General features: G+C 34.2%; 1 protein-coding gene across 6 annotated transcripts in view; it reads right to left on the minus strand.

The window, feature by feature from the left end:
- STXBP5L (syntaxin binding protein 5L) overlaps positions 1 to 13,731 on the minus strand; it is a 416,226-nt gene that overhangs the window by 253,766 nt on the left and 148,729 nt on the right. For all 6 annotated transcript variants that reach the window (XM_082624250.1, XM_082624249.1, XM_082624248.1 and 3 more), the window contains exon 7: positions 10,501 to 10,564. In XM_082624250.1, coding sequence (XP_082480376.1) covers positions 10,501 to 10,564 — 64 coding nt within the window. The remainder of the gene's footprint in view (positions 1 to 10,500; positions 10,565 to 13,731) is intronic.

The raw sequence follows: 13,731 nt of genomic DNA on the forward strand, positions 1-13,731 counted from the left end.
AAACGTTCTCTCCTCTAGAGCTACCAGAAAGTAATGCAACCCTGTAGTATTTTGATTTTATCCCAGTGAGACCTGTGTTGGACTTCTGGCCTACAGAACTGTAAAACAATACATTTGTGCTGTTTCAAACTACCAAATTTGTCATAATTTAAATTAGAATAGAAAATAATACAAGTGGCATCAAAGCAAGCTATTTTATTCCATCATCATTATAATTATCATGGCCCTTTATGAATTAAGCACCACAAATATTCGATCTCCTGTTGGCTTGCCTTTCCATTAGCCCCTCATCCTAATTAATCAAAGGAGAATGTTTGAGTAATTTTGATGTCACCACATGATAGGGTTTAATACTTCACTTGACACCTTCACTGGGTCCTTTGATTTTAGATAGGAGATAACCCAACTCTAAAATCCCATCCTGAAGGTCTACAGTCTAGAACAGGGGTCAACAAACTTTTTATGCAGGGATAGAGAGCAAATATGTTAGGCTTTGCAGGCATATAGTTCTGTCACAACTGTTCAGCTTTGCTTTTGTAGTAAGAAAACAACCACAGAAAAACATGTTAATGCATGAGCATGGCTGTGTTCCAAGAAATCATTTTACAAAAAACAGGCAGTACACTAGATTTGTCCCATGAGCTACAGTTTCCTATCCCTGATCTAGAACAATTCGGATACTATTATCTTAACCAGGGTTCTGTAGAAAATAGACTGAGGCAAGGCCTAAGTGCTAATGTTTCACTAAGAAGTATAATCTCAGGGCTGCAATAATAAAGGAAAAGTGAAGTAAAGCAAAGAAGTAAAAGATGATTCATTATCATACTAACCACTGTTTCTTGGGGAGAAGCAGAAGAGACATAGCCAATAACCTAGCAGGTGTATTTACTTGGCTTGCAGGATGCCTCTAACAGCTTACAGGGAAAAACCATGATTCAGAATAGCCCAACCATGGGAAGGAAGGGAGGGAGAACTTCTTGTGTCTTGTCTAATAATATTGGTCAAGGTCTTCTCCATGGGAAATTAACACCTCTTCACTCCAGGGCTGTGTCATTTGACCCCTTTGGCATCTGTTAGGGAAGCCACATCTCATGCCTCACAGTATGGCACATTATCTAAATCCAGAATTAAAGAGAGGAGCCAAAGACTCTGGGTATAGCCAGTCAGCTTCACAAAGTAGTACTGCATGAAGCTGATTAACCCTGCCAAAACTGAGATGAAGCAAGCAGCCAAGGGTTTGAGAGATAAGCAAAGCTGAGGAATCCAAGGAGATGTACACAGTAACATGCCCAATACAGACACCTCTCAGTCCAAGAGCACCTCTCAGTCCAAGAGCACCCTCTTGTATTTGATAGGCTAATATGCAGCTTCTTTAGTAAATGGTGTCTCAGGGACAGGGGGTTCTATTTTCTGATTTGAGTGTGTGTGTGTGTGGTATGCAGGCTTCTCAATGTTGTGGACTCTCCCGTTGCGGGGCACAGGCTACAGACACGCAGGCTCAGCGGCCATGGCTCATGGGCCCAGCCGCTCCGCGGCATGTGGGATCTTCCCAGTCCGGGGCACGAACCCGTGTCCCCTGCATCGGCAGGCGGACTCTCAACCACTGCGCCACCAGGGAAGCCCTATTTTCTGATTTTATGATACTATTTTGTTTCAGCAGGAACCTTAACATCAGTAATTTGTTCCTTCTTTCACTGCACCAACAAGCCTCCATGAAAGTTTTCCCCTTCCAGCTTGAATTTATCCCAGAAATGCAAAAATGTTTACATTAGGAAATCTATTTATATATTTCAAAAAATAATTAAGGAACAGTCATTTTGTAGTGTAAGTACCTGACAGCTTTTTAAATTGCAATGTAAGTGCCTGGCACTAAGCTTTTGATTACTGAGGCATCTATTGCAAAGACCTCCATCTGAAATAAACCCATTGCCAGCTACACAACTAGATAAAGAGCCAGGATGAGCCACCCAGGAAGTTTCCTTTTTTTTTTTTTATTAAGAAAGCTCTGGTTGACTTAGATAAACTGGCCATTTGACTGACTGCTTGCACTTCCCTTCTTGCACTTTAATTCCTCCTGTTGTTTTAAATTCACCAATAAAGGGAACCTGCGAAACCATAGGCATCCCACCCCAATCTCAATAAAACTCCAGGTCCATGTTCTCTCTCTCTCTCTCCCTCTCTACCTCTCTCTCTCCCTCTCTCTCTCTCTCTCTCTCCCCACCCTCCTTATCTCTCTCTCTCTCCCCACCCTCCTTACCTCTCTCTCTCTCTCTCCCCCTCCCTAACTCCCTCTCTCCCTGACCACAACATCCCTGTGTGGCCCCAGGCATGCCATGTACTCTCCAAGAGCTATGAGTAATAAACCATGTTTTTCAAAGTTCTCACATGGTTGTTGCTGAGGTGTGTCTTGCAATCATAGTAAGAATCACAAGGGCTGTTCCAGCCACAACACTGGCTTCAAAAGGGTTAACATTTGTTAAGACTCACCCAATTGACTGTCACCAGGCATTTCTACTATCACTGTCAATACCATCTTTATCAATAGGCTGAGACTGGTACAAAACACATCTTGATACTATAGAAAAGCATTAAATAAAATTCCACACCATTCATAATGTAAAGCCCTTGGAATACTGGAAAGAGGTGGAAACTTTCTAACTTCTTCAATCAAAGGCCTGCAGCAAACATCTTAAAGTTGAAATCTTGGAGGCATTTCCTTTGCAGTTAGAAACAAAAGAAAGTTCCCATTAAAACAATTTATATTCAGCACTACACTGGGTTCCTATCCAACAAAACAAATATATATATAATATATATATTTTAAGGCAAGTCAAGGAAAATTTAAACACAAAAATTTTTCCTGCCCTTTGGCCTCCTCTCTCCTCTGTACTGTGTTTTGTGCACCTGCATTACGCATTGACCAAACCCCCCCATCGGCAGAAATACCTGCTCAACGATAAAGAGCAACATTCTCCTAGCACCAACTAGACAACTCCTTAAAAGATAACATTCCTTTTTAATCTTGTAAGGGGTCACAATGACCCATCACTTTGTACTTGCAGATCTGGATTGTGTAAACTATCTACATCATTAAGTGTATAGCCCTCTGTCTCAAAAACCTATATAACTGTGCTTTGACCTCTAATGGGTGGAACAGTTCTCAAAGTTTTCTGAGAAGCTGTTCCCAGGTTATAATCTTCAATTTGGCTCGAATAATATTTTCCATCTCTTTCAAAAATTGACTGTTGGTTAATTTTCCATCAACACATACATGAAACAAAATTTGTCTACAATTGCTATGCTTTTATACACAAAATATTTCAGATAATCTAAAGACAGCTACTAAAAACAAAACATTCTGTGATGTAGTCAAATATATAATAACAAAAATGAACAATATATTATACACTAACAATTAATTATGAAACTGATTTTAAGAAAACTAATTCATAGGAGCAATAAAATCTATAAGATACTTAAATTTAAGGTAACAAAAGATATGTATGACTTTCGTGAACAAGTTATAAAGCCATATAAAAAACATAAAAGAAAGCCAAAAGTAAATATATCGTGTTTATAAGATGGAAAGATGGAACACTCATGTCTTAATTATGTAAATCTTCTCTAAATTCATCAATATGTTCAAGTTTCAAACAAAATCCCAACAAGGATTTACATAGAGCTTGATAAACTAATCCTAAAATTCATATAGCAGAATAAATGGTCATAAAAAGCCAAGATGAGAGAGGGAGAAGGGGAGACCTACCAAATATCAAGATATCTTGTAAAGTTATTATAATTAATAAAGTGTGCTATCAGTAGAATAATAGATAAATATATCAATGCAACAGAGAAAAAAATCCAGAAAAAGACCCACCCAAATATGGGAACTTGATATATAAGTGAGATGTCCTTATAAATCAGTGGAAACTGAACTGACTATTCAATAAATGAATTATTTATATGTAAAAATGAAAGTATACCCTTATTTCAAACCAACATAAAATAAATTACACAAAGATTAAAATCTAATTGTGAAATGGAAAGCCTTAAAACTGATAGAAAAAATAGAATTATATTTTCCCTCAGGAAGGGAAAGATCTACTGGGTAACAAGCAAAATGCAGGAGTCAAATAAAAAGACTGAAAAGTCTGAGTACATTCAAATCAAGAATTTGTATGTGACAAAAGGCTACGGATAGAAAAACTAATCAACAGGAAGGCAAATGATTTATTTAAGGTTATATGCTAATAAGCAGTGGAGCCACAATTCAAACAGAGTCTTCTGCCTGTAATACTGATTTATTTTGCATTCCTTTTAATTTTTAATTACATAATTAACACACATTATATTCTTTCATAAAAATTTGAACAACACAAGTAAAATAAGAATAACTTTGACCATTTTCCGCAATTCTAATCACTAGTATCCTCCCCAGATTTATGCATTTCCTTTTAGGCTTTTTTCCTTGAGTATTTGAATATATAAGTAAAAACACAAATTCATTATTCAAGTGGTTTTATACTACACTTAGTGTTCTGCATCTTTTCTTTTAAAAATGTGGCTTGAAGAACTTTCCTTATCATCACTGCCTTCCACAGTATGTATACATCATCAGTCATTTATTCAATTTTCTATTAATAGAGCTTTAGGCTGTTTTCAGTATTTTGACCTTTGGTCACATAAATAGGATAGATATCTGAAATGGATTTTCTATCTATCAACATGTTTTAAATGTTGATAACAAATTGCCCATACTGGTATGTATACCCATGATTGTTGTATCTAGATGCCTATTTTTCAATGCCTTTTCCATTACCTGATATTATTAATATTTTCAATTTTTAATATTTTGCCAGGGGGACAAGGGGCATACTGCATTTCCCTAGTGATTACTAATAAGGCTGGTTCCTCCTCACTGCCAAACCCTTACCTTCAGAGGTAAGAGGCAACCACACCTTCAACTCTTAAAATCATCTTTTCTAGTAGACTTAGTTTCATGTTTCTAATTATATTTATAATGCCATTTCTTGATTTATTAATTAGACATTATCTACTGATTTCCTATTATGAAAGATGAGGATTTAGCAAAAGATCTTTATATATTTTGCATATTCATTATTTGCCTGCTATATATCTAGAAAACACTGTCTCCCACTTTGTTGCCTGTCTCTTATCATGACTGTCTTCTTATGGCATATTCCTTAAAGATTTCCTAAGGAGGTCCCTACTCCACAGTAACAACCTGTTTCTTACTGTTTCTTCTAAAACTCTGAGTTGCTATTTGAACATTTGTGTATTTTCTCCACCTGGAATTTACTTCTGTGAATGGTATAAGGTAGAGGTCTTACATTTTTTTCCAAAATGGATACTAATGGGCCAAAGCCATTTATTCAATAGTTTATCATACCCTGAAACATCTTCTCAAAATATACAAAATTCTCCCAAACACCTGAACCATTTCTGGAATATCTGTTTAGATCTATTGGTCTTCTTATATTCCCCTGTACCAATATCACAATGTTATTCATTCTGAAAAAATGTTTTGCCTATTCTTAAACATTTCATTTTTCTTATGAATTTTTAAATCAGCTTGTAAATTCTTTAAAAATTAAGTAAATTCTCTATACCCACTTTGATGAGAGTTTTTTTTTCATGAAAGGATGTTGAATTTTGCCAAATGCTTTTTTATGCATCTATTGAGATGATCATGTGATTTTTATTTTTCCTTTTGTTAATGTTGGTATCACATCAATTGATTTGCAAATGTTGAACCATCCTTGCATTCCTGGAATAAATCCCATTTGATCATAGTGTATGATCTTTTTTGCACACTGTTGGATTCCGTTTCCTAATATTTTGTTAAGGATTTTTACATGGATATTCATGTAAAAAGAGATATTGGCCTGTAATTTTCTTTTTTTTGTAATGTCTTTTTATGGTTTTTGGTACCAGGGTAGTGCTAGACTAGTAGAATGATTTTTGGAGTGTTCTGTTCTCTTCAATTTTTTTGCAATAGTTTGGGAATGATAGGTATAAGTTCTTCTTTATATGTTTGTCAGAATTTTCCTATGAAGCTCTCCAATCCTAGACATTTTTGCTGCGAGGTTTCTTTTTTTTAAATTACAAATTCAACTACACTCCTAGTGATTGGTCTGTTCAAATTATGTTTCTTCTTGATTCGGTCCTGATAGGTCGTATGTTTCTAGAAATTTGTCCATTTCATCTAGGTTGTCCAATTTGTTGGCATATAACTGTTGTATTATTATCTTATTATTCTGTATGTAGTATTCTCTCATGATTTTTTTGTGTCTCTGCGGTATTGGTTGTTATTTCTCCTCTCTAATTTCTTATTTTGTTTATTTGGGTCATCTCTCTTTTCTTCTTGGTGAGCCTGGCTAAAGGATTATCAATTTTGTTTATCTTTACAAAAAAACAGCTCTTGGTTTCACTGATCTTTTCTATTGTTTTTTAATCTCTATTTTATGTATTTCCTCTCTGATCTTTATTATTTCTTTCCTTCTACTAATTTTGGACTTTGTTTCTTTCTCTTTTTATAATTCCTTTAGGTGGTAGGATAGATTGTTTGAGATTTTTCTTGTTTCTTTATGAAAGCCTGTATCACTAAAAACTTCCCTCTTAGAACTGCTTTTGTTGTATTCCACTGATTTTGGAGTGTGGTGTTTCAATTTTCATTTGTCTCAAGGTATTTTCTGATTTACTCATTGACCCATTGGTATTTTGGTAGCATGTTGTTAAGTCTCCATGTTCGTTCTTTTCCCATTTTTCTCTTTATAATTGATTTCTACTTTCATACTGTTGTGGTTTGAAAAAATGTTGGGTACAATTTCCATCCTCTTAAATTTGTTGAGACTTGTTTTCTGGCTTAGCTTTTGATCTATCCTCAACATAATAAAGGCCCTTTATAACAAACCCACAGCAAACATCATACTCAACAGTGAGAAGCTGAAAGCCTTTCCTATAAATTCAGGAATAAGACAAGGATACCCACTCTTGCCATTTCTATTTAACATAGTATTAGAAGTCCTAGCCACAGGAATCAGACAAGAAAAAGAATTAAAAGGAATTCAAATTGGAAGGGAAGAAATAGTAACTGTCAGTATTTGCAGATGACATGATACTTTATATAGAAAATCCTAGAGTCTCCATCCCAAAACTGTTAGAATAAACAAATTTAACAAAATTGCAGGATACAAGATTAATATATAGAAATCTATTGCTTTTCTACACACTAACAATGAACTATCAGAAAGAGAAAGTAAAAACACAATCCTATTTAAAATCTCATCAAAAAGAATACCTAGAAATAAACAATCAAGGAGATAAAATATCTACACTCTGAAAAATTTAAAACATTGATAAAGGAAACTGAGAACGATACTAAGAAACTGATATCCTGTGCTCTTGAATTGGAAAAATTAATTATGTTAAAATGTCTATACACCCAAAGCAATATACAGATCTAATGCAATCCCTATCAAAATACCCAAGACATATTTCACAGAACTAGAACAAATATCCTAAAATTCATATAGAATCACAAAAGATGCTAAATTGCCAAAGTAATCTTGAGAAAAAAGAATAAAGCTGGAGGTATCATGCTCCAAGACTTCAGATGGTACTACAATGCTACAGTAATGAAAAAGTATGGTACTGTCACAAAACAAGACACATACATCAATGAAAAAGAATAGAGATTCCAGAAGTAAACCCTTGTACCTATGGTCAATTAATCTATGGCAAAGAAGGTAAAAATATAAAATGGAGAAAAGACAGTCTCTTCAACAAGTGGTTCTGAGAAAACTGGAGAGCTACATGTAGAACAGTGAGATTAGAACATTTCCTCACACCATATACACAAATAAAGTCAAAATGGATTAAAGACCTAAATATAAGTCCTGAAACCATACAACTCCTGGAAGAAAACATAGGCAGAACACTCTTGACATAAATTGTAGCAATATTTTTTGGATCTGCCTCCTAAGGCAAAAGAAACAAAGCAAAAATAAACAAATGGTGCCTAATTAAATTTAAAAGCTTTTGAACAGCTAAGGAAACCACTGACAAAATGAAAAGACAACCTATAGTATGGGAGAAAATATTTGTAAATGATATGGCTGACAAGAGGCTGATAATCAAAATATATAAATAGCTCATACAACTCAATATTTTAAAACAAACAATGTGATTAAAAAATGGGTAGAAGACCTGAATAGACATTTTTCCAAAGAAGACTTACAGATGGCCAACAGGCACATGACATTGCTAATTATGCTCGACATTGCTAATTATCAGAGAAATGCAAATCAAAACCACAATGAGATATCACCTCATACCTGTGAGAATGGTTGTCATCAAAAAGTCCATAAATAGGGCTTCCCTGGTGGTGCAGTGGTTGAGAGTCCGCCTGCCGACGCAGGGGACACGGGTTCGTGCCCCAGTCCGGGAAGATCCCACATGCCGTGGAGCGGCTAGGCCCATGAGCCATGGCCGCTGGGCCTGTGCGTCTGGAGCCTGTGCACCGCAATGGGAGAGGCCACAACAGTGAGAGGCCCGTGTACCGCCAAAAAAAAAAAAAAAGTCCACAAATAGGGCTTCCCTGGTGGCACAGTGGTTAAGAATCTGCCTGCCAATGCAGGGGATGCGGGTTTGAGCCCTGGTCCAGGAAGATCCTACATGCAGCAGAGCAACTAAGCCCGTGTGCCACAACTACTGAGCCTGTGCTCTAGAGCCCATGAGCCACAACTACTGAGCCCATGAGCCACAACTACTGAAGTCCATCGCCTAGAGCCCGTGCCCCGCAACAAGAGAAGTCACCACAATGAGAAGCCCACGCACTGCAATCAACAGTAGGCCCTGCTCTTCGCGACTAGAGAAAGCCCATGCACAGCAATGAAGACCCAAAGCAGCCAAAAATAAATAAATAATAAAAATTTTTAAAAGCTATTAAAAAAAAAGTCCATAAATAACAAATGTTGGAGAGGAGGTGGAAAAAATGGAACTCTTGTACATTGTTGGTGGGAATGTAAATTGGTGTAGCCACTATGGAAAACAGTAAGGAGGTTTCTCAAAAAACTAAAACTACAACAACCATATGATCCAGCAATTCCACTCCTGGGTATATATCTTAAGAAAATGAAAACACTAACTCAAAAAAATACATGTACCCCAATCTTCATAGCAGCGTTATTTACAATAGCTAAGATATGGAAGCAACCCAAGTGCCCATGAACAGATGAACAGATAAAAATGATGTGGTATATATACATATATGCACAACGAAATATTATTCAGCCATAAAAAGGAATGAAATCCTGCCATTTGCACCAACATGGATAGACCTAGAGAATATTATGCTTAGTGAAATTATTCAAACAAACACAAAAATATATATCACTTATATTTGGAATCTAAAAAATAATACAAATGAGTGTGTATAGCAAAACAGAAACAGATTCACAGATATAGAGAATAAACCAGTGATTACCAGATGGGAGCGGGAAGGGCAGAGGGGCAAGTTAGGGGTATGGGATTAAGAGATACAAACTGCTATGTATAAAATAGATAAGCAACAGGGATATATTGTATAGCACAGGGAATTAGAGCCATTATCTTTCAATAACTTTGAATGGAATATAATCTGTAAACATACTTAATCACTATGTTGTACACCTGAAACTAATATAATAATGTAAATCAACTATACTTCAATTAAAAAAGTAAATTCTAATGACACCTGATTGGAATTACACTGTATTTATGAATCAGTTTGAAGAAATTCAATGTTCTTTCTCTCACTATCAGGGGACTTGTCTTTCAGGTTCAATATTTATTAGGCTAATTCAGTTTCTATCATTTAAAAATAAAGAACCAAACCTATAGTAAATAATTTATTTAGGTGTTTTATATAGTACTTAGCAAAAATTATATACTTGAAGAGATAATATTTATAATGAAAGGGACACTCTAGAGATTTTCACATTATCAATTTTGTTTCTCATAATTAAAGGAAAATTATGAATAATCAAAATAAGTATTATTTCTGTAATCTCAGAACACTTTCTATATTATTACCTATTTATAAAATTAAGATTAGCTAATCTATGATTATTTAATATTGGTCATTTATCATTACCATTACTGAATAGCAGGGGCCAATCATTAATGATATTGACAATATTTTTAACTTCAGGCATTGAATATTTGAAAATTAAAGTTGTTCTATGTGTTACATGCTTTCCTCAAAATTCTAGAATTAAATATCAACTTTAAGTGAAACTAAAGACTCAATCTGAGACCATTATTAGTGTAAATAATATGTTCAGTCATTTATTTGCTCATTCATTCATTCAACATATTTTAATTTTAGATTACACTGAATGCACTGTGCTAGATATTAGGTATAAAATAATAGTAAGAAACACCTTTATTCAAGAATAAGGAAAATAAATTCAAGAATAGTGGTATTGTAATACTCACTTTCCCTTCATCTCTTGGGCTATCACTTAAATGTACAACTGGACCTGGATGAGTCTTTGTGGATCTGTTAAATCAATTCAAAAGAGTAATTAAAAAAAAAACATTAAAACACCTTACCGTTAGAGACTGAAACAAAGAAATTAAGATTATACTGGAATACACTCCCAATATTCTGGAGTTTAGCTTAGACTGATTTGAGTCTTTGGTTGTTTTTCTTTAAGACTACTTTTCTTTCTCCTACTAACTCTATTAAAGTAGGTCTATTTTTAAAAAACCAGGTTTAAGAACACAGATCCACATAACAATGGGATTCTTTATTATCTTATATGCTTATATGTTTGTTGCCAGATCTGGTTCTCTGAAAATTTGAGAATGAAGTTTTACTTATACAGCCACAAGGCTGATGCTGCAAACCTGTTTCAACCAAACTGAAAATTACATACCAAATTTAAAATTTCCTTTGAAAAGAAATCTCTGATTTTGCTTCTAAAGGAAAGTACAGTGACTCCTTTTACTTACAAATAGACTCTTTCTAGTGATAGCCATCTTACAGAAAACTGAGCAACTAGGGAAACCTAGTTCACTGGTTCTGTCTCATTTATCTGGTTAACTAGGGTAATCAATAATAGTGTAAGAACGTATTGTTAAAGGGATCTTTGCACTGTTAATCTGACTTTAAATTTATTCTATTCTAATATCTGGCATGTTTCTTTTATATTTCCTACTTTAACTGATGTCACCATTGAGTATGAATATGTCATGGTTAAATATGACATGAACGGATATGATATAGATTTATTATTGCTCATTTTTCCAAATCCTTTCTTCAATGACCTAATTGTGGCAGATTAACCCTAGTATAAGTATATTGACATATTTATAATTTACTTCTTAAGCACACATGAAAATAATCAAATATTCTGCATAAAACAATAATGAAGACTTAAATTTTAGAAACTCTTTGGACTCAGACAGAAGTGACAAATTAAGTAACTCCAGGTTCCCTAGATACTGACTCCCTAGAGTAACTCAGAAAAATAAAGACATATTTTTTAGATATTTTGTTAGTAGCTTTATCCTAAATTTTCTCACTTAAAAATGGAGATGATAGCAGTGTACCTACTGAATAATTGTGAGGGTTAAAATATACATATAGCATCTAACATAATGCCAAAACATAGTACTCAATAAATAGTATGTATTATGATTGTTGTAAATCATTAGAATAATTAGAAATTACAGTTACTATTTGCATTCTAGGATATGTGTGGGAAGAAAAGGCTTCATAAAACGTTTACAGGGTTTTTTGCAGTTCTTTTATGTTTATATGTAATATATTATTCACATATAAATGCAGTGCTTTATTACAGTATAAATGCCTCTGATAAAAGACAATGTCCTTCAATTATCTTTTGGTAACTAATAGTATCCAACAAACCAAAAACCCTATCTGTCTTTTGGGTTTGATTGGAACAACAAATACTCAAAGTGTACTCCATGATAAACTAGTGAATATATATAAGGTGTTTCACATAAAGACTGTCCCATATCAAAAAAAAAAGTTTGGGAAACCTTGAATTAAAATATTTTTATTTAATAATATTAAAGTTCTTTTACAGAACTTCTTAGAGCCATAAAATGCAAATCACCATTGCAAATCTTCAACATTTTCCAAAATTTTGGTCCATAGAATCCTTTAGCATTGATCCTCTACTGAGGGAATCACTGAAATACACTTTGAGAAACACTAGTTAGACCATATGAAAGACTCTTCCATTTAGCTTATGACTCTATAAAACACTCAAGTTCAGGAAAAAAATCTACAATTAATCTTCAGTTATTTGTAATAACTTTTTCAGACTATAGAAGAGACTTCTTTTTAATTGTAAAAAAAAAAAAAAAACAACCCTGAAACTCAGAAGATAACAAAAGTTAAGAGGAAAAGTCTCTCATATTATTTCACTGCCTAGATATGACTGTTAACATTTTGATATTTTTTCTGACTTTTTCCCTAACATTAAATTTCCGAAAACTACCAAGCATTACTTGCAAAATTTACGGCCATTAGAAATTGACTTTAAAAAGCAACTGTGTACTCTGGATTCTATAAATCCCATAAAAGTTACTTTAGATAGAATTATCAATGAAATTAAATTCATGGGATAGTCATCTAAACAATTTTTCTAATATCCCTATTTATTTCTCTCCCTCCCATTCACCAGAATGGCTTCTCGATAGTTTTCTTTGTGGACTTTCTCTTCCCTTATCTTAAATACTGGTATTCCTTTGTATTTTGTCCTAGACTGCAATGTATTCCCATATTTTACATGGTCATGAATTCAAGAGCCCACAGGGGCCAGGCAGGTATTGCAAATGAGTTCAACAGGCTGAATAAGAACTGTGCCAAACTGGATAGCACATTACCCACCTACAAAAGGAAAGTCATTAGTTCCTGCTGATTACTGACTTCCATGCAAGAATACTGGACTGGGATTGTTTCATCAGGAATTTTTTTCATGAAAAGCTGGAAATCCAAATTTTTATCTCTACTCTACCAGTTCTTAAATATTGGAAACTAATAAATTCAGAATATATTTAAATACTCTGATGGGCAAACAAAGCATATCTGTGAGTCAGAATTGGTTCACTGTCTACAAGTTTGCTACCTCATTTATATACACTTTTCATGCACAATCTCAAATATTCTTATAGTTTCAATGACCATGTAAATTCTGATCTCATTAGGTTCAGATCCATATATCCCACATCCTACCATTCTCCCATACCAATTCCATTTGAATAACTTGAAAACACATACAACTCAACCTACCTAAAATTGAACTCATTATTTTACTTCCAACCTACTCAATCTCCTGCATTCTTTCACTAAATGGCACCCTTATCAACACAGTTACTCAGGCCAAACACTTCGGGTCACTCTTAATTCTTAATATATTATTCTTACATCTTCCCACAATACCTAAGTATTGCCTCTTCTATCTTCTAACTATTTCTTTAATATGTCAGCTTATCTTCACTCCTAAATCCACCCTAATTTTTACCAAGAATACAGTCTTTTCTCTTTTCAATTTCTCCATACCTGCATTCAGAAGGGACTTCCTAAATGCAAATTTGGTTAAGTCAATTCTTTGCTTAAAACTCTTCAAAATCTAGCTCCCGACCTTAGATAAAGTCTAAATGCTCAAACTGGCTTACAAGCCTTTCATACTA

Source organism: Mesoplodon mirus (genome assembly GCF_964341445.2).
Source record: "Mesoplodon mirus genome assembly, chromosome: 6".
In the NCBI taxonomy this organism is placed as follows: domain Eukaryota; kingdom Metazoa; phylum Chordata; class Mammalia; order Artiodactyla; family Ziphiidae; genus Mesoplodon; species Mesoplodon mirus.